At 36.8% G+C, this 27,804-nt stretch overlaps 2 protein-coding genes across 2 annotated transcripts; both read left to right on the forward strand.

The window, feature by feature from the left end:
• The first annotated feature begins 807 nt into the window (after positions 1–807).
• On the forward strand, positions 808–12,450 carry LOC146145789 (complement component C6-like). Its single transcript, XM_083390684.1, has 11 exons — positions 808–921; positions 1,559–1,777; positions 2,963–3,107; positions 4,467–4,611; positions 5,334–5,472; positions 6,446–6,557; positions 7,207–7,342; positions 8,097–8,287; positions 8,737–8,859; positions 9,963–10,126; positions 11,678–12,450. The coding sequence occupies exons 1-11, from the start codon at positions 808–810 to the stop codon at positions 11,888–11,890; spliced, it is 1,701 nt and encodes a 566-aa protein (XP_083246810.1). The 3' UTR covers positions 11,891–12,450.
• Positions 12,451–14,989: 2,539 nt separating this feature from the next.
• On the forward strand, positions 14,990–27,508 carry LOC146145790 (complement component C6-like). The gene is made up of 11 exons (XM_083389660.1): positions 14,990–15,160; positions 16,061–16,279; positions 16,787–16,928; positions 18,626–18,773; positions 20,551–20,692; positions 21,924–22,035; positions 22,653–22,788; positions 24,171–24,361; positions 25,234–25,356; positions 25,692–25,855; positions 27,166–27,508. The coding sequence occupies exons 1-11, from the start codon at positions 15,047–15,049 to the stop codon at positions 27,373–27,375; spliced, it is 1,701 nt and encodes a 566-aa protein (XP_083245786.1). The 5' UTR covers positions 14,990–15,046; the 3' UTR covers positions 27,376–27,508.
• Positions 27,509–27,804: the final 296 nt, after the last annotated feature.

The raw sequence follows: 27,804 nt of genomic DNA on the forward strand, positions 1-27,804 counted from the left end.
CGAGCGCCATTTAAACTATAGGTACATTATACAACTTACAATAAGCAACGCGTTTAAAAGGTATTTACTTACCATGTCCAATTAGGACACCCAATATTATGCCAAAAATAAACTTAATCCCGTAAAATTGCTTTGGTTTACTCTTCAAAAATGCTGTTATAAACTTCATTTTGACTTTAACCAATAAAGAAAATGTAAAATAGTTAGCCAGTTTTATTAAAATGTAACAATAAAACAAACAGCTGTTAGGCGCATTCATAACGCTTGGTCATTATAATATTTTATTGTTATAATAAGGGAATTGTAAGAGTTGTTAAAACAAAACAATGCATGTATTTTAGCGCAATTAACAACTCCTACGTAACGCAAGTAATGCACAAGTTTTCGCTTTGTTGTCAGAAATTAATTTTTGAAATAATCTTCAGTTGTAAAGTAAACATTTGTACTTTTCAATTAAATGTGTTTGTAGTATATTACGCATTTGATGCTTATCAACCCAAATAAAGCTTTGCAAACGAAAACTGGATTGTCAGGATTTTCGGAGTACTTTCTTGGAAACTTTTCTGGTGCGCGCGTGATAAATAGCTTCCGTTTAACGGCCAAACAACAAGCCATTAGTAAAGTTTGCAAAAGGCATACGACTTGTCACTGCTTTGCCATATTCCACTATCGAAACTCTGTTAAAACTTGAAACCATGCCCAACGTGGTTAGTATAAATACCCGTCGGTTCCTGGCTTTACACATAAGAAGCAGAATTTTGCTTGACAAATTATATTTAGAAAGGATTGTAGGCAACTCCGGTTAAAATGAATGCAAGACTCTTGTGTGTTTTGCTTTTTCTGATATGCCTTGCGCATTTCGGAAATGCTTGGCGAAGACGAAGAAGGCGAAGAAGGGATCCAGCACCTGTAAACTGCGCGGTAAGTTAAATAAATACCAGGACTACTTGAATTACGGGATGCAGTGCGCATCCGGAAGTTTTTGGTGTTTAATGGGGACCTCGAAAATTACCCAATTCATCTAACAACATTTGTGTAGCAAAATTCCAACATTTTATGTTGTGAAGACACGTTATTCCGTTATATTCTTCTTAACCTGGACCTTAGGTTTCAACTTGAGAATTTGGCAAAGTTGAATTGACTATTATTTGACTGTAACTAAATAGTGAAGGTCTAAGAACTATAAATGATTGGGTGACAAATTTTGGAGAAATGCCACGTTAACATATGGTATTTTTTAGATGTTTTGTATTACTCAAAATGACGTTAAAAATCTAAATGTTTTGATTGAAAGCAGATATAAGGTCGGACAGCATTTTCAATTTGTATAAGTGCGGCACTATATACCCATACAATGTTTAACGACCATTTTTTATTTTGCTGGCTTCCAGTGCACAGTATCACACTTTAGCCGTTATCATTGGTCAAAAAGCGACTTACTTCAAAAAGACTAGATCACAGTTGCTGAACCCGTATATGTATATGTATCAATACTTTCTGTGTAGATTTCAGGTATACTCTAATTTATACTCAGTCTTTAGAACTTTTCTCCTTTAAGGTGTCATCTTGGAAGGAATGGGGAGATTGTTCGAAGTCTTGCGAAAGCGGGACCCAACAGAGAATCAGGACCATCACCCGAAACCCCGCCCACGGGGGTAGTGGGTGCCCCACGAGGACCCAATCACGGAGCTGCAATCCCCAACATTGCCCAGTCGACTGTCAGTGGGGCAAATGGGGCAGTTGGAGTAAATGCTCGCCTTGTTGGCCAAACAGTCGAGTGAGTAAAGAATTATGCGTTTGTAGCTAACTTGTTATAGCTTTCAGCTTACCATTGGTGATACCTGATCTTAATCTATTCGTTTTTCATGGCCATACCTAAATTTTTGAGGAAAATATATTATCTACTTAAACGGGAGTCATTACTTAGGTCAAAGATTTCGTAGTTACCCTCTATTGTTGATATTTTCCTTTGGTTTGGGGCCTACCATCTATACTCGATATTATTTGATCGATTTACCATCTCAGGCACCAAAAAAAAGTTTTAGCCAAAAATAGATTGATATGTGATATCGGGAAAACTAGATCTGTAAAGAGGATGTTTTAATACAGTAATAAACTTTACGAGTTGGTCTACCTTAAGAGGCCAATGCTTAACTTTGATAGACCCTATACCAAGGTCACCTACGGTCTTCACATGGCTATACCGGAATAATTATTAGAATCTAGTTTAGGGGTTCTTAAACTTTTTAACAGCGGCCCCCCTAACAAAATTTGTTTTAGGCCTACATGACCAATGTTTTGGCAAGAAATGTTGAGAGATGAGGTGATAATTTTACATAACAATATAGACTTCAGAAATCTTCTGTATCCATTTAAAAAATGTGAAAGTGAATATAGAGTCTAAATACGATCAGTGTAAAAACGTTTAATTTTTGATAAAAAAAAAGATTTATTACTTTTTAAATATAAACGAATATTTAAATTAGGACTTCATGGACCCCTAACACTAGTTCACGGACTCCCAAGGGTTCCATGGACCCCAGTTTAAGATCCCCTTGCTTTTGATAGTTGCCACTTTGAGTGAGTCTTCCTTATTAGGCCATTGCTTAACATTGATTTACCCTAGGTTACCAAAGTCACCTCCGGTCAATAACCTACATGGCCCAGTGGTGACCTTGTGTTGACCTTGCCGCCGCATGTTTCAGTCACATTATAGTAGGATTACGTCACAGTGCGCAATTTGTCCATATCAATAATACAGCAATGCATTTAAAAACTAAAAATGCGAATATTTTAAAAAACTGATGTGCTAGACAAAAAAATGAGGGCATTTTCAGAATCAGCGCCGAAAAGACATTAAGAATTAATCTATCACATCTCCGTTTCAAATTTGATGTTGACCAAGGTACGCTACATACCGGAATAATTTTCACACTTTATTTTGTTTTCACTTTGTCCACAGGGAAGAATGCGTAACGTCACTAAAGCTGCGCAGTTTGGTGGCAAGCCTTGTGTCGGGGTGAACACGCGTCACGACAGCCAATGCACGCCAGTGGGACAATGCAGTGTGGTGCGATGCAAAACAGGCGAATTCCAGTGCGCCGACCGTGAGTTTCTGGTGTAAATAGAATAAAAAAGCATTTGGCGTTGTTTAAGAGCAGTTGTGACTGATTAAAAATTATATACAAAAAATAATTGATTATACGTAAATTTAGTGATTTGCCCATTTATGTCCCGTGAGTTTGTTTATGAAATTGTAAACAGTCGGTTTTAAAAATGGTTGGTAGGCCTAATCATTAACAGTGTTGTATAATTTGAAAGGGTTCATTCTATAATTTAAAGTCCAGTCAGTAACAAATTGATTTTAAGTCTATCTTCCAAATTAGTTTATTTAATTAATTTTTCTAAATTTAAATTTTTTGTGATTAACTTTCTCAGTCAATATGTTTTCCACAAAAATTTTGGTCAACGAAAAACTGTTTAATTCGGTTAAATACATATCGATCATGAAAATCAAAAGAAAACCATTTACATTCAGTAGTGTGTGGTCGGCTTAACGAGGGGATATAATACAATACATTTCGGGGAAATAAAATAGCCTAGAATGTTACCATATATTTGCAACCCTTTTGTGTAACTGGTATTAGCTAGCACAGTGGTCGGCAAACTTTTTTTATCGCGGCCCAAGGCATTTTTTTTCAGAGCTATGAAGACCCACTACGTAAAACCACTACGAAAAAGTGGCGGATTCCACTACATACAGTTTAAGTTGGCAAGAATATAGTTCGACAAGCTCCCAGGACCACTTTTGGTACGTGGGCCTTTCAAAGCTGAGCAAATTTAAAAATTCTATGCCACACCAACTTTGAAAATAAAGTGCAATGAATGTACAACTATCACGTCGCCCACAACTACATTATAACATTAAGCTCATTGAAAAGTATCTCGCGGACCACTAAAAATGGCTCTGCGGCCCACATTTGCCGACCACTGAGCTAGCACAACGGCACTGCAATAAAAAGTAGATATTCAATTGTTGCACTATTATAAAATTGCAGTTTTTTTAAACCATACAGGCAAAATCGTCGTATTTAAACTTTAGAATTGAAAATGATAGAAAGCTCTCCACATTGCAAACAAACCATTTCAACCATATGAAGGATTTTCGATACCACGGCATGTAGCTATATACTTCTTAGTACAACTGATCAAGCATATATTTGTGCAGCACAAACATAAACACTTTATGAAAACAACTTTATCTACTTTCAGTATGACAATATTTGTTTTCAAAACCAGTAAAAGTATGTACATCTCTACTACAAATTTATATTCTAAACTTTAGAGGTCTCACTGTCGACTTGCAAAGTGACAAACAGTTTCGCGGAACCCTTTAAAATCTTTCGAGCAGGACAGTTCACGATCCACTTTATAGCCGGGCACTTGTTAATATTTTTGTTTTACAGAGTTGACTTGCATCAGAAGTCGTTTACAATGCAACGACGACGACGACTGCACCGATTATTCGGACGAGGATGATTGTAAAAGGACCAAGAGCCCTTGTCGCAAACCCCACGACGGGATACCAAACGTCGACATTGCAGGAGCAGGGTAAGCGATGATTGAGATCAGTGTTGTAAACAAGTCTTTTTGAAATGACTATAGGTCCCAGTCAAGTCATTTGAAAAATAACCAGTGTTGTAAACAAGTCTTTTTGAAATGACTTAGGTCCCAGTCCAGTCATCGGTTGCCCAAGTCAAGTCATTGTGAGAGCAAGTTAATTTTAAGTGATACTATTGACATAAAAGTAAACTGTTAAACCACTAAAATTGGTAAACTTTTCCGATTATAAGCAACAGTTTAACTAAAAAATAACACAAACGCAATATACAGCAATAAAAGTGTTTAATGTGCAAAACTGTTTAATTTTAATAAAAAAACATTTAATTTATATGACAAAGTCCAAGTCAAGTCATTTGTCCAAAAGACCTAAGTCAAGTCAAGTCATTTTGGTCAAAGGACTTAGGTCAATTCAAATCATTTAAAATCAGTGACTTAAGACTATTTATTACAACACTGAGTGAAATAACTATTTATTTCTTTAAATTTTTCCCCTTAATTTTAAATTTTTCAACTCTATTCAGCTGTAATCCCCCCCCCCCCCCACACTAAGCTTTCAACTTAATCCCTAACTTCAAAAATAAATTGAACTCTCAAACATGGTATAACTAATTAGCGAAATTGCCAAACTTTTAGATCCTGAGTTTTACGCCTAGAAAAATAAGCAATAAAAAAACATTTCGAACTTCGTGTAATGATTTTCAATCGGACAGGTTCGATATAGTAATGAACGAGGAAAGTGGTCAAATTCTGAACAATATGCAATACAACGGGCGGTGCACCCTTGTACGAAGCGGCGACCATGGGACAAAGTTTCGAAAACCGCACAACATCCAGTATTACCGCTTCCAGGTAAGGCACAATGGTAAAAAAGTGAAGATGGTATCCGATACTTGACATTTTATTCCGATAGTAAATGAAATTGAATCGACATTTTTTCGGTTTTTTGCCCGATATTATCTTTTAGCGTAGGAACATTTAATTACTTTCAGTTGTAAACTTCCTTTTCGAGAAATTTACCCATTCAAGGTAGCAATCTTGATTAGGTAATTTCGTTAATCGTTTTTAAAAGCACAAAGGTATAAAAAGTTTTGGCGAAATAATGTAGGATATTTGCGTTTAAGATGAGCACATACTAGATTGCTAAACGACTGATAAATTAATTACAATTTTAAGTTGAAAAAATTGTTCGATAAGTCAAGGTCCTGATTAAAATAAATAAACCGCTTCTTTCCTGGTTTACTGATTTGAGGAATCTTTATTTGCGGAAGCTTGAAAAGAAACATTTGGAATAATTTCTAAATTTTGTTTCCTTGCAATGGTAAAACCGTGAGAAGGGTACCCGGTACTTGACATTTCATTCTATACTATACTTCCGAGCCAATATCAAATGACCGAATTAATATGCTCAAACAAGCAAAATAGATGGAATTAAAACGTAATTTGGTCTCCTCCTGTCGGTAACTTTCTTTTCGATTAATTTGCCTATGGAAGTAAGTATCGAACATCTTTAGCAGTGTTATAAAGCTGATTTTATGAAAAAACAACTGCAAGAATAAAAGACTATAGGTGATTTTTCAAAGTAGGCAAATACAGGTTGTCAACAAAAAACATTTTAAAAGTGTTTATCTACATATGGTTACAAATAGACATTCGCAACAGTGGATTCATTGTACTTTCAACATCGCGAGATGCAACGAAACTAGTTTTTCGTTTTACAACAACACGGAATGATTTATTTTCGGACTATCACGTTTGGCAAAACGGCTACTTCTTCTTGTACTTTAATTTTTTTAGTTGAATATTACTACAAGAATACTTTTAGGTCAGCGTTGACACTGGCCTCGTAACAAAATCGTACAAGAGCGCGAAGCATTTTATTCAAGAAGAAAGAGGAGATTTCGAGAGAAAAATCAAGGCCGATTCGTCTTTTTCATGTGAGTGCTTGAAAACGAAGTATTTGTTGCATATCACCTTTCTGTCAGCGCACCATTTCACACGAAGTTAAATATCATTTCACAACTTTCACGATTTCGAAGTGGTTGCTCGATTTTGAGTAGCTAGCTATTTTAGACGCTTATTTATTTTTTAAGTCAGTTATTTAATGACTCTTTATTTTCAAGGTCAAATATTAAATATATCCTTGTTATGAAGATTAAACATTTAACTTGTATCCTTCTTTTTAAGGTCAACTGTTTAATACTTCCATGTTTTTAAAGTCAAGTATTTAATTTCTTTAGAATTTATTGCCTCCTTTTTCAAGGTTAAATTACGTAAGGTTGTAAGGTAGGCTACGTCAATTCGCGGTGACTTACTAGGCATAAAACAAATAGTAAAAACTTTCGCGTGGATATTGTTTATGGCAGTGTTTCTTAACCTTTTATGGCTAGCGGCACCCCTCAGAATTAACAAATAGATTGCGGCACCCCTACAAGATTTTTCTGTAGGTAATTGTACGCACCCCGGTTCCTCTGGCTTAAGTTGTATTTTCGCGTGGATATTGGTTAAGGTTTAAGTGCGGTAGTTTGTTTGTTCTGCATCTTGGCAAACTGGCTTACGAACTTCAAACGAATTAAATATTTTCAGATGGCGACGTGTTTTCGATATCAGGCAACGTGGCGAAAAGCACCAACCGTAACACAAAGCGAATCATAGCGCGAGGAAGTAAGACCGATTCCAAGTACTTCAAAATTACCAGCGAGATTCGCGTGGCCCAGTTCAGGTGAGTTTCAGGGCGCCATCTTCTATAACTTTACAACAACAAAAAGACAGAAACACAAAACACCATTTTGCTAACTTGTACACCTGGTAAAGCCCGTTTACACTACAGCTGAGTTGACTCAGAAACTGGGGGTGTATTTTTTTTTACCCAGGAATTGGAGGTGTAATGCACAGCTGCCGAGTTGGCGCGGGGCATGGGACTCAACTTTTTTTGAGCCCGGAGTTTGACTCGAATGGTTTCAAACCGACTGCGCAGTCCTATTTTTGAAAACCTTAAACTTATAGGTGTTTGACGATTGAAACCATCAGTGTTGTACATGAGTCAATTTTTGATAGAAAATAAGTGCAAGTCAGATCATTTAGAATAAATAGCAAGGCAAATCCAATTCAAGTCGTAATAAGTCAGTTTCAAGTCAAGTCTTATGGTGAACTAGTCCGATTCATTTGGTAAACTAGTCTGAATCAGCAGTAACTTAACAAGAAAAAAACACAAAACGCAACATATAGCAAACGTTTGTTTTATGTGCAAAACTTAAGATAAAAAAATGTTATAATGAAATATGCGTAATGAAAACACATTTTAACCCAAGTTATTTGTCTGAAAGACTTAAGTTAGCCAAGTCAACCCAAGTTATTTGTCCTAAAGACGTAAGTTAAGTCAAGACATTTTGTCGAAAATAGTTAAGTAAATTCAAATCATTGGAAAACGGTGACTTAAGTCATTACAAGACTGGAAACCACACTTAACTGTTCAGAACTCTGAGGAGGAATTTCATTCTCTCGGTTCCACTCCGGGAGCGACTTGCCGAGTTACCCAACCACTACGACTACGGAAAGTACGCGGAAGTTATCCACGACTTCGGTACTCACTTCTACTCGTCCGGGATACTCGGCGGAAAGTACGAGTTCATATACCGCTACTCGCGAAAAGACCTGGCGTCTTCAGGTACGAACTTGTTTTTTTGGGAGTATGCTAAACGGTGGAGCTCTAGAACCTCGACCAAGGGTTCCTAAACTTTTTTTTAACGCGGCCCCTAAAAATGTTTTTTTTTAATTTGTGTGAATTAAGGTCGGCATAAAATTTGAGACATCACACAATAAATTGACGACATAAAACTTCGACTAAAGAAACCTGGTGGTTTCGCTCAGGCAACTGTGAATCTAAAATAGAGTTTAAATACATTCAACGTGAAGGCAAAAAAGCGTTTTATTCATTAAACTCTTACTTAAAAAACAATATTTTGTCTTTTAAATTATGCTCCACGATTTCAATAAAGATATAAATATATTCATGACTCCCCCAAAATTTTCCTGACATTACCTTGTGACGTAGCTTTGTGACAAACTTGCATAAAACGTGTTGGCTGTTTATCCGTTTGTCTGTATTTGGCGCAGGACTGAGCGACACGGAGCAGAAAGACTGTTTGCAACAAGAAGCCAGCTTCACTCTCTTCAAATTCAAGCTTGGTGGCGGAACGAACAAGTGTAGAACTAACTTCCTGTCACAGAAAAATAACGGTATAAAAAGCATAACTTTTAACAACAAAAAAAGAAAAACCCTATCTTTTTAAGATAACAATGTATCTTTCAACAGTGCCACAAAAATACACTTAACTGGTGGTGCGTTGTCTTTTTTACTAACTTTTTTAAGGAATTACAGATTGTTGGACATTTAACCGAATAACACTTTATTATTAGATTAGAAGAAAACAATATGTTATTTAGCAGCGACATCAACTGTAAACGCTATTGGTGGTGACATATAGTTTTTGCTTACTTTTATCAAATTAGATATAGGCCTACGATTGATTCTATGACTTTGAGCAGACTAAACCCTTTTTCCTTCTAAAAATACAAGTACAGTATTACAGTGGTACGATGGCATTAGCTAATCTTCCTGTTTCTTTTACTAACTTGTTAAAACAATGAAACTGAAATCGAAATTGAAATTGAAATGGAAACGCAATCAGTTGTTATCTCCCAACAGTTGAATAAATGTTTTATACGTGCTACTTCGCGAAAATGTCTGGCTATTACAGATTTATCACAACAGAGCACTGTATCGCTCGGGCTACAATGTATAAGCCTGGGCTATATGTGGAACATTCATTATACATTTGTGTCCATTATGTGATACTTCAAAAGTAGTAATGACCAACGATAGCGGGGCGCTTTTCTAGTAGACTTACCGAAATCCGTTGGCCTAATCTGGATTGTAGTGCAAGCAAGACAAGGTTAGAAAAATTAGCTGGATGGGCAAGGTCCCGGAATGGCAGAGGTCGCGAGTTCGAACCTCACCGCAGGCGAGAGTTTCAAACCTTGTCTTACTTGTGCTAAAATTGTTATCAGGCCGGTTGAAGGCATTGGGAGTGGATACATGTGTAAGTATAATTTTCAAAACATAGTGTGTAAAATATAAACATATCTCCTCGCCCTTACACGTAAATGACGACAAGACAATGACTTCAAATGGGAGCAAATATTCTTTAGGCCTTTCTGTATTGGTCAAGTCAGTCATTAATAGTTCTCTCACACGTAGACTTGATAATGACTGAATTTGACCATAACAGGAAAGTCTAAAGTATATTTGCTTCAAAACGTGATCAATAATTATTTTGCAGGAAGTTTCATCCTCTCAGCACGCGAAGTGATTTCAAACGTTAGGGGAGGCCTTTCCAACGCCGCTGCCTCGTTGAGTTTTTTCACTCAGAATGCTGCCAATACCAACGATTACAATCGTTGGGTTGAGGACGTCAAGAGTAATCCAGCCATCATAGACTTTACTGTAAGTTCCTGTAAAATATATAAAAGGGCTATCTCATTCAAATTAAGATACTGACGATGCCTGTATAGGCGAAATATATATTCCTTTAACATAACGTTTGATCCTGGTTTTACTTAGGTTTATAAACACAGATTTATTTGTTTATATACAAGGGTGTGTATCTTTCAGAAATCCAAAACGACTGGCAGCAGGTTTCTGCTTGTCGACCACTGTTCCGCTGACGCGTATATTAACAATAAAACACAAAGTTTAAAAAACAAATAATAAAACAGAGCATCAGACATTTTTAAGAAAATATATAGGCCTATATTTTATACATATATATTCCGTAAATATGTCTGATCCTGTGTTTCACTCGGGTTTTTAAACTTTGAGTTTTATTGCTTGTAAAATACGGACAACTTAGCAACTAATTTTTCAGAGATTTTTTTAAGCAGGGCTGCGGAGTTGGTTAAAAATAACCCGAGTCCAACTCCCGAGTCCGACTCCGGCCAAAAAAATAAACCCGAGTCCGACTCCCGAGTCCCGAGTCCGGCCCAGACTCTACAGCTTGTATTTCACCAGTTTACGCAACTAAAATAACGTGAATATTCAGAAATCCACTTATAGGGGTGTCGTATAATTCATTCACTCAAAATACATGGTTGGAAAACATGCCACCATATGCTGTTTCGCCTTTACAATTTCCATTTGGCGGCCGTTTCAGTTTTAAAATTTGTTACTGCGCAATCGCGTGCGCATTTCGGACTCGGGACTCGGGTAGTTTTGCAACGTCTTACTCGAGTCCCGAGTCCGACTCCGGCAAAAACAAACCGACTACTCAAGACCCGAGTCCGACTCCGACTCCGCAGCCCTGGCTAAAAGTAACATGATGTTAAAGCAATGCTTCTTAGACTTTTTTAAATCGAGGCCTCCCTTTGCCCAGGAAAACCGGTTTGCAATCTGCTACTTTAAAGTGTATTAATATAGCGACGGTGACTTGGTTGAGGATTAGCTGCTCCCATTGGCTGCTAAATTAGACAGCTTTAAGAGAAGAGGGGGTTGTATGAAGAACGGAATAAACACTTGGCCATTGGCTTTTAAAAATTAATAATCACGTGAACAGACAAGCATTAGCCGCTGTCAAAGCAAGGCACGTTTAGAAGGCGTTTCTGTAAATGCGTCGCACCACAAAGTCACAAAACAACATAATTTAAAGAAAATGTCCTATTTTAACCGATTTATATTTTACAGTTATTTGATTTATTTATTCAACCTACGACAGACAGAATTGAGTTTAGATTGTATGCTTCACAAAAGAACGCAAAACTAATATTCATGCTTAAAAACGGTAACATCAATTAAAAAAAGTAAAATATACTGCCGCAAAGGAAGGGTATTGGGACCCTTTTTAAGTGTTTAAAATACTACTATGCTGTATTTAAAAAAAAGAAAGGGATGATTTTGTGTAAAGATTGACGTGTGCTACCCCTTGGGTGCCTGTTCCATCGCTAAACAAAAAATACGTCTGTGACGAAAGCTTTAACAAACCGTGCATATGAATACTTTCAGTTGCGACCGATGTCTTCGGCTCTCCCGCAAGGTCCTCGTCGCAACAACATGGAACGAGCATTGATCGAGCATCTACAGAGATTCAACCCGTCACAGTGCACCGTGCCCTGCGCCAACAACGGAGCCAACGTGGTAGTGAATGCCGGCAAGGAGTGCAAGTGTCTCTGTGACGAAGGATTTATTGGGACTTCGTGCGCCCAAGCTGTGCCTTAACCTTGACAGCACTGTTTATCGTTTAAGTCATGCTTTTCTTTTAATAATGTGATAATTCTGCCATACATTAAAAAACTGACATAAGAACTACAATGCACGCGATTCATGTCATGTCATAATTAGGGATGTTTGATACTTAATATTCTTTTGCAATACTAATTTGCAGGGGAAAAATACGAAATGACGTCATTACTATATGGTAAAAATGCAAAATTGAGTATTATTGGTATTTAAGGGATCTTAAATCAAAATTTTTATTTTTGCGTCGGAAAACCTATTTTACTTTTATTTTTAACGTAATATTTTATCTACGTTGACCTGCGCAAAACGTAGCTGTTAATTAGTTATCGAACGGCCACCGATACGATAGTATCGTTCGCATACCGATACTAAAACTCGGTTTCAATCGGACATTATCGTACATCCGCAGTCATGCAACAGACATTCATTAATTCGTCAATACATTTTTTTCACATTTAATCTAATGTTTAGCACGTTCTTCTGTAAGTTGCGTTACCTATGTTTATTACTGTCATTTCTATAAAAAATGTCTATTGATCAAGGAAACGTACCAAAGTATTTTCTCTGAAACCTATATTATGAAATCGCAAGATACAAATAAATTTCACTAAACATAAATTCATAGCTTGGCTCTTATTGTGTATCTATTGGTACCAGGAAATCTTTAACTGACAACTCAACACGATTTAAGGAGTTTTCAAGAATGCTGCTATAAACTTATGAATAAAGCAACGCAACGCATGTTACTCAAAGTTGTATATTTTTAGAAACTTGTCAAAAATTAGCTTTAAGTCCACCTTCGCAGTTAATTACCGTAGCGCCAGTTATTAATAAATGTCATCTAAAATGTGATATTACCACTAGGTGGAATACTTCAGTAAGACTCAGATTCTGCTTTACAAAACTATTATGTGTCAAAAATGTGTTAGACATCAGGGCGCCAATTAAGCTTGCGAAAAGCAATTCGAAACGCGATCAGGAATAACAATGATTTACCATAGTTGGGACTAGTCGCGTATTTCTTTAAATGATACGGGATCAATGTTCATTTCCATAGGGAGTGGAAATCAGTATTTAATAGAAATAATGCAAACCAGTATGATAATCTTTGGAACACAATACACGGGTTTCTTTAGTAATTTCAATAAAAATATAAAAGCCATAATATTTGATAAAAGCGACATTTCGCAATTTACAGACGTTTCAGCAATAACTCATGCCATCATCAGTGTAAAAATCAAGTGAAGATAAAAAAAATCAAGTGAAGATAAAAAACACCATAAACCAGAACTCAACATAGATACAGCGTCGGCACCTTTATACCTTTTTAACACCTAGCAGTATGAACTGACCCATACATCGCCTTTTTTTCACTGCTATTTTTTGTCCTTTTTTCCTTTCTTTTTACGTTTTATCGGTTTTATTTTCACTTGATTTTTACACTGATGATGGCATGAGTTATTGCTGAAACGTCTGTAAATTGCGAAATGTCGCTTTTATCATAATATTATGGCTCTTATATTTTTATTGAAATTACTAAAGAAACCCGTGTATTGTGTTCCAAAGATTATCATACTGGTTTGTATTATTTCTATTAAATACTGATTTCCACTCCCTATGGAAATGTACATTGATCCCGTATCATTTAAAGAAATACGCGACTAGTCCCAACTATGGTAAATCATTGTTATTCCTGATCGCGTTTCGAATTGTTTTTAGCAAGCTTAATTGGCGCCCTGATGTCTAACACATTTTTGATGACGCATTCACCAACCCCATTTGCCCGAACTTGATCATCAATCAGGCGGCATACATCGAAACCAAATGTTGAAAACCCCGGGTATTTCTGCAATTAACCGCTTCCTCGATGTCCAGCAGCAAAAAAGGTTAAAGAGTTCCTTTCAACTATGACGAGGATCAGATCCAGGGGGAATATCCAAAACTTTAACAAATTAAACAACTGTGTGGTGGTCATAAGGTAACTTGTTATTACGCCACGGTTAGATGTAACTCTATTGTTACATCACGCTTTGGTTTAATGCCATATTGTGACGTACCTATGTGTGATGTCCACTCAAACTTTTTTTAAATTCCTAGATCCGGCCCTGTCAATGCACAACAGATTTTGCGGTCTTTTTATGGGAATTTACAATGACACTTATAAACGGGATTTTTTTCTGAAGGCATTGGTCAAAGAAATGAGCACGATATTATCACGTCATCCTAATACCTGTACAGAAATTATGTAAAAAAATGATTTAAAAGTTGGAAACAGATTCCAGCATGTATAGCTGAACCACGGTGTATTATTACTCCAATTACAAAAAAATATATATATGAGTTTTAAGTTTTTTTATTCTGAAGTTCTTAATGCATTTCTTGAAAGGGTCATGGGGTTTTTAGCAACAGCTGTATACTATATCTGACTTACATAAGGCACGAGCATATATGACCAACAGTGTTTCATTTTTGTGTTAAAATAACCCAGACGGTAATGGTTGCAACACAAGGCTCAATCGTATTTGCTGGAATTGGGACTCGAACAAGCATCCTGCTGGGATCAATTGTTTCCGCAATTCGTTTTGCACAAACCGAAAAAACGTTGACCGAAAAACGCATTTGCAATATAAGTTCTCCTGTGGCTACCTTTGTTGCATGTAAACTTGCTGTATATAGCCTACTGTAAAATAGGTGCTGGGACAACGCAAAAAAACTTTTAGTGTTTAATTTGGGTTTTAGGGCGATTATCACAAGAACTGTTGCTCATGTGAAAAGGCTATTTTTTTATGGAGGCCTGATACGAACAGCATGCGCGATTTCGCGTTTATCTCATTTGTAAGATTTTTAGTTTTGGTGTATGCAACTTAGTTGAGTTAACCTCATTGTAAAATTAAGCATACCGTTGTAATAATAAAAAATTGCGATTTTGTTTACTTACTTATACTTTTATGGTTTAAAAATTCCATCTCGAAATTTCGGTTATTCAATTTTTAAAATAGCTTTTGGCATTTCGATGGATAATTTTAAAAATAATCTGCAATATATTTCATTTGAAAAAATGATTTTGCTTACAGCGTTTTAATTTCAGGATTCAAATTTCGAAACTCCATTGCGAACAGGCGTTATTAGGTGAGAATGCACGCGAGAACACTTTGCCTGCTGGTTTTGTTTGCTTTTCTCGCGCACGAGGGAGCAGCTTGGCGCAGAAGAAGAAGAAGAAGAAGTCCTCCACCAAGGATCAACTGCGCCGTAAGTTCACCGAGATTTAAACGAAAAAAAAAAAAAAAAAAAAATTATATGTAACTAGTTGGCGAAGGTTTCTTTGTTGAGAATTCCTTGGTATGCAGAACGCTGCGTTAGGGTTACAATAGAAAACAGGGGTGCTCACACCCTTGAAATCCCTGGGGGGTGCTAAAACTGTTCCAAGGGGGCGTGGGGATGCTAAATCAGACACAGAAAAGGCATTACTGTCATTTATTTCCTTGCTGAATTAACTGTAAAACGAACTCACATTTTGGTATTGTGTTGTTGTGTTATCACTTATCAGTTACTTGTATAAAAATAAAATTACCATGATTTTGTTATTTAAGAATTTCTAGAAGGGAGTGCGATAACTGGTTGGTGATTTGAAAGGGGTACAGCAAGGTAAAAGGTGAAGAACCACTCGGTTAGAAGCCATAATTTGGTCCATCTGCAATAGAACTTTAGCCCAAATAAATTCAAGACCCATTAGCGCATATGTGTCAAATTTGATCAAATAATCTTGTCTTACATAATCAGGATGGCAGTGGAAAAACTAAAATTTTGTTACAGTTACTGTAGTAGTATGGGGAACACATATTTAAAACCAGTTGTAAAAGTAGATTCTTTTCTTAACAAAACGAAAAAGATTTCTTGCCAGATCGACATTTAGTCTTGATGATACGAATTTATTGAGATGATGTTGATTTATTCAAATTATTTGGCTTCACTAACATATGAGTTTAACAAATGTGATCTAGCCCTTGAAGCTGCATGTTGACTAACGATTGCGGCTTACGTATAACAACGAAAGACGCACAAACATATGTGTTCAACAACTGTGATCTATCCCACGTAACTCGATGACGTCATATCTGAACACCCTTCACCCACGAATCTCCTTTACAGGTCGCCGGTTGGTCACCGTGGGGGGGATGCAGCAACGTTTGCGGCGGCGGAATGCAGCACAGGCGTAGAGCGATCACTCGAAGTCCAGCCAACGGGGGACAAGGCTGCCCACCAACCGCCGAAAGCCGGTCCTGTAACCTTGACAAGTGCCCTGTCGACTGCTCATGGGCTGCTTGGGGTCAGTGGGGCGGATGCTCGCCTTGTTTCCCTCTCAACAAGGTAAGTGCAGAGTGCGACACTGCTGTGTGTTAGGCGTAAAAGAATAGGCAATTAGAGGTTCTCTTTGCAACGTCTGCTTAAGCATAGCAGTTAAAATCTAAATAATTTTATTAAACAGAAAAAAATATTAAACAGAAATGTATATTTCGCCGTATAAAAATATTCTTTTTAAGCAAACATGCCACAGAAAATCATTAACAATTTCAGTTATTGCGATTCCTTGTAAAAGGAAAACTTATGAAGAATAATGTTGCGAAAAATACCAAAATGTTGTCGGTTAGCGCATGGACTCTATATTCGTGTTATAGGCGACGCTCGTTGTCCTACGTATATACTTGGCTTTAATGCCCATTTATAATGCAACATGTACTATTTTGACCCTAACAGTTTGTGGTACTTGGTACCCAAAATGCACATGTACCCAACATGACCCTAACAGTTTGTGGTACTTGGTACCCAAAATGCACATGTACCCAACATGACCCTAACAGTTTGCTGTATTTTCAGGGTCGCACAAGAAACGTGTCCACGCCTGCTTTATTCGGAGGTCGGCCGTGTAATGGCAGGAACGTCGATCACGACAGGTGTACGCCCGACAGCGCTTGCCCGACGTTAGAATGTCTACCGGACCAGTTTGCCTGCGACGACAGTAAGTCTTTCTTGGCTTATATCAGGTGTAGCCAACTTTGTTTGATTGCGATCGACTGAAATATTTTTAGAGACTCTCGATCGACTGGTTCGGTAAAAAAGCCACAAGAACACTTATTGAACATTTTGAGCGTTAATTGCATTCCAAGCCAGCGATAGAGGTTAATTTGTTACGGCAAAGAACGCTTTATTGGGTTTTTTCTAGACAACATTTGGTCATTTTAATGTTTCACTTGTGTGCGACAGCTACTGTAATGACGTAAAACATATTCGACGCGATAGATCAGGTGAAATGCGGCGATCGACGGTCGATTGCGATCGACGTGTTGGCTACCTCTGGCTTTTACCATTTCCAGTAATTACGCCTTGCAACCGATACCCAGTTCCATGATGTACAATTGCGGTAATCGTGTGCAGGTGCGGATCTAGGATTTTTGTTCGGGGTAATTTCAGAGACGTCACAAAGCTACGTCATAACGTGACGTCGCACGGAAGTAATCTTTCCAACACTACGCACTTAGTTCGTTCGGTAAAGTTTTAGGTTGGAGAATGGAGAGGTGTTTCTTTTAATACAAAAGTTACATTACGACGATGTTTTCGATTTGCGCAAAGCGAAATATAAGCCTTTGTATCGTTTAAGTTGCCAACATTTTTCATTTTCGTTGGTGTTGTGAGAAGCACGACGCCGTTGGACAAATTTTAAAAAATTAGTCATGACACATTAGGAACGCAATCAGGATTTTCGTTTTGCATTTACGTGGATAAAAAGCGCATAGCCACGTGCCCCATGGATAAGCCCCTTTTAGTGTGGTGCTAGTATTAGTGCCTTTACTATCCCAATTTTTCACCAAAACTATGCGAGACATTACATTTTATTAAAACACAAAGTATCTATATCCCCAGAGCAACTCGAAATTATACATCGGGTGCTGCCGGACAATACTGTTTACGTCGTTTTGCGAAACAGTAAGGAGTTTAAGGGTCCTATTTTTTTTAACACTTTAGCATGTAAAAACTTGACCATATTTTCATTTAAAAACGCCTTTAGTTCCAGTCAAGTCTTTTTGAATAAGTAGCAAGGTAATTCAAAGTCAAGTCTTTGTCATAAAATTTAGGCGTTAAATTATTGTAAAATTTGGCCGATTATGAGCAATAACTCAATTAAACTATAAAAAACGCAAAATATAGTAAGCTAATATATGTACGCACATAGCGAGATAAATAACCCAATTTTATTAAAAAAAAATCTTACTGAAAACACTTTATTTCAACCCAAGTAATTTATCCAAAAGGCTTACATCAATTCAAGTTATTTTGCTCATACAACTTAAGTCAAATCAAGTCTTAACAATCACTAAATATGCCAGCCTTTGGACAGTAAAAAAGCGTCTAAAACGACCTTACAAAGCCATTTAAAAACAGTCTTACGTGCACAAAGTCAAGTCATTTCATTACAACAGTCATATATATATACAAGGTAGGCCAAAAGTTATTCCACAGCGTTGGCTTGGAATAAGAGGTAGCATTGAATGGCTACCAAGCTCACCTGACCTGACACCAATGAATTTGTAAAGATTGTAAAAAACCAGGGTGTATAAGAAAAACCCGAAACAATACATTTACTTTTGACCCAAACCCTACTTTTTCAAACTGTAAGCCTACTTTTGGCCCACTCTTTATATATTTTGCTACCTCCAGGATTGACCTGTACCGAAAACCGCTTCCTGTGTAACGGGGATGACGATTGCACCGATAACTCGGACGAATTCGAGTGCCCTTCGACCGATGAAACTTGCCGAGATATGGATCCAGGACGCATCCCGAACGTTCTCCTTGCTGGATCAGGGTAAGGCCAGTGTTGTAAACAAGTCATTTCAAAATGACTCAATTCCCAATAAGGTCACATTTAGACTAATTCCAAGTCAAGTCCTTGTCATAAAGACTTGTTAAATTGGTAAATTTGTGAGCAATAATTAAACTAAAAACAAACGACGTAGGTCAAGTCAAGTCGTTGAAAACAGTGACTTAAGTGGCTTTAAGTTACGTAAAGTCGTCTAAAAATAGTGACTTAAGTCAAGTGATTGACTTAGGTCATCACAACACTGGGTAAGGCCTTAAAAAAGTAGCCATTAAAACTGGTTTCACAAATCGAAATCGCATCGCAAAAATGTTTGTCTGTTTTTCAGTTGTAGTTTTTTGTAAAGTTGTATTAAGTGTTCTGTTTTGTTTTTGTCGACGGCAGAGATGTGGTGCAACCTGCTGTCTGTCGGTGAAAATGAAATTATGTGAGACTTTAATTTTAGGCCCGCCATACAAATACTCTGACAAGTATAGTTTATGGCCTTCTTAGTAAGACATGGAATAAATATACCAAAGCCCATACAGAAGTATTAGGTAGCATGCCATTTGTTTTAAGTACATTTTTAAGACTAAGGCACCAATGTGTAAGTTTTGGCTTATCAGAAAAATAATTATTCTAATTGAAGGTTTGACAAACAAAATCAAGCCGCGTTTTTTTATTTAACCCCAAAGGTTGTTTAAAACACTTGGCGTTTTCTTCTGGCGTTAGCGTTAACACACAATTTCGTCGCTTCTAACCGAAAGCGTCAATGTTAAAATATTTTAACTTTTCGAGTCCGAAAACGTTTTTATGCTTAGGTGCTTACGTTTTCCATTTAAGCACAACGCGTGATGTGAACCAAGCTTTAGCCTATACTTTGTTGTTTTTAAGAATAGCAAAAGTTCATTAGAACTTGCTTTTCATTTGGCTCCACAAGCGATAACAGGACGCGAATCTTGCATTAATATGACTTGAATGACTGGAACGATTTAAGATTGCCTGGACCGGAAACAATACGACTTGCAAACCAAGGTTTATTATTTGCAGGATCAAAGCACAACACTTGCAAATATTTTCGTATCACACTCAATGTAGGTTTAGTTGTTAAGGCTGGCACTATTAACAGTTCAAAGGCGTAACAGAAGGAATATTTTCTATTAATTTTGCTAAATCCCGGTAAATACATGAGCAATACAGCAGACCAATTTGAGCAGAAGATCATATTGTTGTCACTATTGCTTTGTTGTTTTAATTGCCTTGAAAAGCAGTTTTCTAAACATATTTAATCACGTTTTGCTACCTCTCGTATAGGTTTTGTTGTTAAGTGTTCCGAGCAGTGTACACCAAAAATAATAGATTGTAGGTCAATGTGTTTCCATGCAAATAATATTGTAATATATATTGCAAATGCCTAAACCACATTGTGTTTCTTTTTATATTGTATTTGTGATGTTGTTGTTTGTCACCATTATATATTGTTGATCTTTCCTGACAGTTTTATACTTTAGAGGATTAATGGGATATATATGTAATGAAAACAAATATTTTTTAGTTAAATACTTCTGGATTTCTGGTGTCACGACAAATAGTTTTCTTCGTTTAATCATTGATGCACAAAAAAAATAAAATAAATAAAAAACATTTTTATCGTAAAAAAAGGAAAATTTTCGAAGCAGTTTTAATGGGCAACTTTTGAACGTTTTTACGTTAGCTCACCGAATAGCTGTATTATCTTAACACTGTCGGAATGCCTCTTTGTAGTATTCAAAACATATTTATCCAGGTTCGACATAACTAGAAGTACTCAAAGTGGTAATATTTTGGACAACTTGCGCTACAACGGAAGATGTTTTACCGTTTCAAGCGGCGATCATGATGGAACATTGTTTCGACTACCTTATAACATACAATACTACAGATTTCAAGTAAGACTGTTAAGATATCCGAAGCAGCTATTCTCCAATCGTCAAGCAAACACGTTTTGTTTTTCGTATATAAGTATTCTGTGTTTATTATGGCATACTGTTTAAGAAAACATAATCAGAAATCGAAAATTATGTCCAATTAGGTTTGTTACCTATACCTTTTATACCGTACAATACTGCATGCAGATGTTAGGTCAAAAAGTAAAAATACTGGTGGCAGCAACTATACGCAATACAAGTATGAGCAAATATTTTCAGCAAAATCTTAACACATGTATTTCGATTTTTGTTGATTTTACAAACAACAATATCGATTTCAAATAAAAATGCAAAAGTGCCTTTACAGTAAACAGGGTTATAAGCGTTTTGTGCACAAAATATATATCTAAATCTTTGAAGTTTCTCCTAAGTTTTTGTTTTTGCAGCGTATGGTAAAATTTTAGTTTGTATAAATTTTTTGGCTTTTAAGTATAAAATGTGTTTTGTAAGGCGGTAGATTCCTTTGTGAGATCTGATAATTAAATCGATGATTGATTTGCTCTATAGTTTATCGCAACATAAAATGCCATAAAAACCTAATTAAGTTCAAATAGAGTTTTTTTGTATAAATAGCGCTATAGTAAACCAATAAATTAATTTTGGAGCATAATGGTTGGAGGTTGTAGTAAGACGTAATAAGTATATCAAAGCCCATACAGAAGTGGGTAGCATTTTTACGTTTCGAATAACTCTTTATTCATTTTCAACATCTTGATGTCCAAAATGATACCTACTTCTGTATGGGCTTTAATAAATTAATTGTTAGACGAATATTCTTTTCTTGAATTTGTGTTTCTCAGCCCTTTTGGGGGGGCAACCGAAATAATAGGGGTAGAAGTAGAACAAAGAAGCTTTATGGACTAAAGACTACTAATTGAAATTCTTGTTAGCAAACAAAACATAAGACATTAGCAAAAGTAGCCTTAGTATAATCTATCAATTCTCTTTGCTTCCACAATTTTAAGTCTTAATCTTGCTCCTAACAAATCCAACTAAATCTATAGCCATATGAAACTGCTACAGTCGGCGACGCAACCAAATCAAGCGACCTCCCAACTTTGGGTTATGAGCCATGAGTTGAGAAACACTAGTTGTAAATCAGCAACAACGTTTCGTGCTGTAACAGTAGCGCTTGGCAGGTAAAATTGAGTCAGTCTACTAATCGTTTTAACCCGATGTTTGTGCCTTATAGGTAAACGTGGACACTTCGTTCCATGTTAAATCATACGAGAGCGCCAAAACCTTCTTTCAAGAAGAACAGGGGGACTTCAGAGGAAACCTCGATGTAGATACGTCGTTTTCATGTCAGTGAAATAACTAAAAGAATTCTGATTTCTAGACAATATATCACCAATGTTAATTAATGTTCCACGAAACAATAAAGTTTTTTTTTTCTTTTGTTTGATCAAAAGACTAGAAATAACTATACCTGGGTTACTTACAATAAGGCATATTTCAAGATGACCTTAAAATAAGTTACTAATACATTTAAAGACGGAATGTGTGTTTTATAGAAAACTAAGCAAACGTTTGATTCAATTTTAAATTGTTTTATATTAATTAGGTTAAATAAGGTTGCAAACCTTCTTTTTTTCTTAGGCAATAAACTCAGAATAAAAATTGTTGGTATATAAAAACAACCAAAAAATGATATCCATGTTAAATGCTTTAAGCTACCATTATGAATAATTTATTTATAAAAGTGAGTATGGAAGCGCTACCACCACAAACGTGTCTCAAATAAAGAAGCGGAATCCATAATGGGAGGGGTGGATTTATTACACCCGGCCGCGACCATACAGTCTTTAGAGTTACCAATATAAAACAAAGTTTTGTTTTCCCTTCATAACAGGCTCCATATACCAACGTTTGTTGATTAAGTCCATAATTTATCTTTGAAATCTGTTTTTCTGGACTTCAGTGGGCGACATCGTTAGCTTGGGAGCTAAAACTTCCAAGAGCTCTGATCGAAAAGTGAAGACGATCATCGATCGTGGAAGCGAAACCGACTCGAAATATTTCAAGATCACCAGCAAAATAGAAGTGGCACAATTTCGGTAAAAATACGTATATTGAAAGCCAACATTTAGTTAACATTTCTGTTTAACAGTTACTATAGGCGGCATATGTTGAAGGAATTGTGTGAAAATCTTTACTGATACCCTTAACAGTATTGAGATAAAAGGGTTTACTTTTTAAGAAACAAAAAGCGGCATTTTTCCATAATCCACTACATAAATGATGCATATAATGACAAGCAAAGTTAACGCAAACAATAAACAGTCTTTCGAACTGATAGCTGACGCAAAAAAACGGCAATTTGTTTTAATAAAGAGTCGGATAGTTAGTTAGACGACCGCGGGAAGTATACAAAATTTTGTGACGAACTAAAGTAATTTGATTAATTGCATCGTCAAACGAAGGGTTTATAAACAAATCTATACAACAAACTGCATTGAACTTAATGAGATTGTAGTTCTGGTTAAATTGATTCGAATTTAATTTGGAAATACACCCGACTATGGGGCTCGTGTTAGGCAGACACAATAAACAATGATAACGAAAAGGCCGGATTTCAACTATAGAACAGTGGTATAAGTCAGCATAAATCAGAAGCCAAAAGTATCTCAGCGCAGTAGCAAACTGCTAGTCGATATTAGAGAAGGTTATTTGTGGGCCCAGTTAAGATACTTTAGTGAGCCCCGTAAGGAACTCTTGTAAATCCCAGAGGAACTGACTCAAGGTTCAAGCCCGACCACTTATGTAGCTAAAACAAAATGTGCTGAATAGCATGTAATATTATATAGGAAGTCATTAACAGTGCTTAGAGATCACAAATGCGAAAAGACAACACAACGTATAAGTACAACATTGTGAAATGACGCAAAGCACGTAAGTGTGAAATAAATTTGACTAACTGGTAAAATAAACCCTACACGACAACCTTATAACCTAATTTAATCTTCATTAGGGACATATGCCGCTTCATCGTTCACCCATGGGCCGTAGCAGTTTTGCCATCCTTAAAAAATGAATCAAAAGGGCCAAAAAAGTTCACCCATGGGGCTAAAATGAATCAAAGGACCAAAAAGCACAATGCACAAACATTTACTATCCCAGTGCTACTTAAACTTTTTTAGTTTCGTTCACCCCTAGCATCTATCTCCAGATCTCATTTACCCTTGTCCCATGATATAAAACTATCTCGTCTATATATAACAGTACAAATTGAACATCCGGAATGTCCGCCCTACTCGCAAGCTATCATCCATTTCTGACGGTTCAACCTTATTCAGCCCTTTTGGTTGGTTTACCCCTGCTAAAATGTTATTCACCCTGGGGTGAATCATTCACCTGATTAAGAAACACTGCCAATCCTACCAAGACGTAAACTTAAAATGTATGATTTCCAATATACTGACCACATTTCTTTTCACAGGAATCGACGGAGGAATTTCATTCTCTCGGTTCCTCTACGGGAACGACTTGCCGAGTTACCCGACCATTACGACTACGGAAAGTACGCGGAGGTTATCCACGACTTCGGTACTCACTTCTACTCGTCCGGAATACTCGGCGGAAAGTACGAGTTCATATACCGCTACTCGCGAGAAGATCTGAAAGAGTCGGGTAAAAACAATTGACTAACTGTAAACTATGCACAGTGATAGCCCGAGTGATGTTTATCTTATTTAAAGACAGTAAATCACACATTAAAATTCGTTCTATAAATATTACTTTTATTTTCTAATAATATATTTTTTTTGGAAGTTTTCTGTTTTGGGGGGGTAAGGGGAATAACCTCTTAAAGTGTGTTCCAATTTCAGACACGGAAAACAATTTGCCCAAATGTAACGCGGAATAAGTATATATATAAGGCAGGATAAGATATGACGTTTTTCTTACTGCAGCTATTTATTTGGGTTAGGGTGCGGATTAGCGTTTGGGTTGGGGTTGGGTTGTGTCAAGCATTATTATATTTATTCTCCCGGGTCATTTTATGAACTAAAATTACAAAATATTATTTAAATTGTTTTATCGTTACGAGTAGCTGCATTAACCATTAGGTCGTACTTTGTCCTGACTTGGACTCAACATTTGAAAGTATCTTCCTTAAAATTAATATAAAAATAAAATCAACAAATAGTATTTTGCGTTTATCTGCTCGTCTTTGTAACTTCGCGCGCAAGTAAGCAAAAAATGTTTCATGTCCACCCGAATATAAGTAAATGGCTACAATGTCGTGGAAAAAAGGGAAAATTCCACCTTGGTAATATTAAATAACTATACGAAGACCGCTTGAACAACATTTTTCTTCCGGTATTTATGCTGTTATACATTGTATGACTATAACATGTTCTAATTTAAAAAGAAAACCTGTCTTGTAAACAAGTCAGTTCTCCCTATTACGACTTCTGCAATGTTTTTGTACGAGTTTCGTGAAACAATACACCAGCTGTCCAGCACATAGTTCTTTGTTTTAAACCATATGCTGTCAACAGGTCTGACTGATACTGAGCAAAAGGATTGCTTGACGAACGAGGCTTCGTTTTCCCTCTTTAAATTCAAGATTGGCGGCGGAGGAACCAAATGCAAAACCAACACCCTTTCCACGAAAAATGGAGGTAAACTTTCTTGGAACTACCAAATAGGCATCAAAGATATTCTATATATATAATATACCTTTGATGAGTAATAACTCAAGTAAAAATAACCAAAACGCACAGCCAGAAAATTGTTTTACGTACAAAAATTGAGACAAATAACACAATTTTATTCCAAGAAAACACTTGATTTTTATTTTAACCCAGACTATATGACAAAATGACTTAAGTTCAAGTCAAGCCAATTTGATAACAGGACTTAAGTCCAGTTAAGTCATTTAAAAACACGGACTTAAGTGCAATTAGGTCAAGTTATCGACTTAAGACATTACAACAAGGCTATTCTCAATGTGCAGGAAGCTTCACCCGTTCAGCAAGCGAAGTGATTTCGAATGTGAAAGGTGGATTTTCGGGCCCTGCGGCTTCACTGAGTTTTAACAATCAACATGAGCCAAACAGTGACGATTACGACCGTTGGGTTGAAACCGTTAAGACAAATCCGGCTATTATTGAATTTACGGTAAGTTGTTTGGTATGATTATAACATTGGGGGACATGCAATAAACGTTGGGCTACCTTCAGTATTCCCTCTACGACAGCGGTTCCCAACCAGTGGGTCGCCGTGCACTATTATAGTTATGCTAAAATTTACAAGAATAAACGAACAATATTTGATCTTTAGCAGTATAGAAAGGGCAAGACCAACCGCCAGTCTAATTGGGCTCATGACATTTCTTCATTGAACCAGTAGTTGGGTTAATGACGTCATCGTTACTCTTTTAAACAAAGGACGAAACATAGCTTCAGCTTAATCGTCTTATCTTTTAAAACTGGAACGGTTGACTACCAAATACCGTGGCACTTGATAAAACTTTTGTAACAGGATTTAAATACAACTTTAATTTGGACTCCAGCCATACGACCGAGATAAGAACAACATCAACATCGGAATAAAACACAGTTCGCAATAAGACCAAAATAGGACTAATAACTAATACTCGTAATACCGTATAAATCGCAATAAGTCTTAAATCCGTCGAAGTGAGACCCAAATGGCCAGAATCTGTCATATACAACATTTATTTTACCTAACCTCAAACCCCACCCCTACATCACTAACTTCCCATCAATAACCCCAAACAAGGGCAAAAATCCGGTGCCACAACAGCGCGCCCTCAAGGCGCCATTCAAATTAGGGCACGCATACTTCACCAAAAACACCAAAAGTTCACCAGAGACACCAAAACGGCCGACCCATGCCCCGGTCGTCACATACCCCCAGTGGTGAGATTCAAATTTTTTGTCATCCGGTTCTATCACAGAATTCATCTTTTTTTAGCCGGTTCTGTTACAACAAAATTATATTTTTCGGCAAATAAAATGAGAAGCGGGCTTAGGCTACCTTAACACTGAGCCATACAAGGGAATAATAGAAACAACAAAAAAGAAAAAGTTGAGTAAATTAAAACTAAATGATACAACTATCCGTTTTTCAGTTTTAAAGTTAGCCTGTACAACGTGGTAAATGTTGTTTCTGGGTGAAATTAGCTGTAAATTTTATAACCAGCTGGTGTACATTTACCACATGATCAGTAAAGAAACGTGGACATTTTGAAAAAAAAAATTGTAAGCTACTTGGATCTCAAAAATCGGTGTATCAGATAAGATGCAAAAATCCATCGATAGTAACCAGTAATGCTAACCGGTTCGCTGATCTCATAAAATTTCGTGAGACATCCCACCACGGCATACACCCTCCCTACAGATCAGGCGTTATTTTGGCTATTTAGGCCTTCCAAACGTAATATAATCAGAGTTAAACGTTTTCAGTTGAGGCCGATTTCTTCAGCAATCCCATCAGGAGCAAAACGTGCCAACATGGAACGGGCCTTGATGGAATACTTGGAAATATTCAACCCAGAGAGATGCACCATACCCTGCTCCAATGGTGGGGATCATGTGGTGGTGAACGGAGGGAAAGAATGCAAGTGCCTCTGTGCAGCCGGTTTTGTTGGAATATCGTGCGCTCAAACAGCATAAACCTCCAGCTCATTATTTGTATAGCTTGTGGGATGTTTTGGCGAATTTTATTTTAGCCACAACCGCGGCTTTTTTCGAAATAACACACCATATATTCATTACGGCTTTTTGTGGCTCTCTCTAAATAATAAATTTTATTTAACCTGACAAAGAATATGTATAGGTTATATGACTGTGCAAGCAGTGACTGTGTGTTTGGTGGTAATTTGTTCTGCCAAACCGTATTTCTTTAGAGTTCTATTAATCGCCCTTCTTCTCGTGCCTGCTTATACAATTTGTACTTATTCTCTTCGAGAAAGACCGACTTGATCTCTCGGCTAGGCCAGGACAATCACCTATGGCCACCTTCCATCCTTCTATTCTGCGGCCTTCTATAATGGAATAAACAATAAAACTAACAGTACAACGAGTAGTCGGTAATACCTAAAA

The sequence above is a fragment of the Ascidiella aspersa genome, chromosome 5, assembly GCF_963924565.1.
Source record: "Ascidiella aspersa chromosome 5, kaAscAspe10.2, whole genome shotgun sequence".
Classification (NCBI taxonomy): Eukaryota; Metazoa; Chordata; class Ascidiacea; order Phlebobranchia; family Ascidiidae; genus Ascidiella; species Ascidiella aspersa.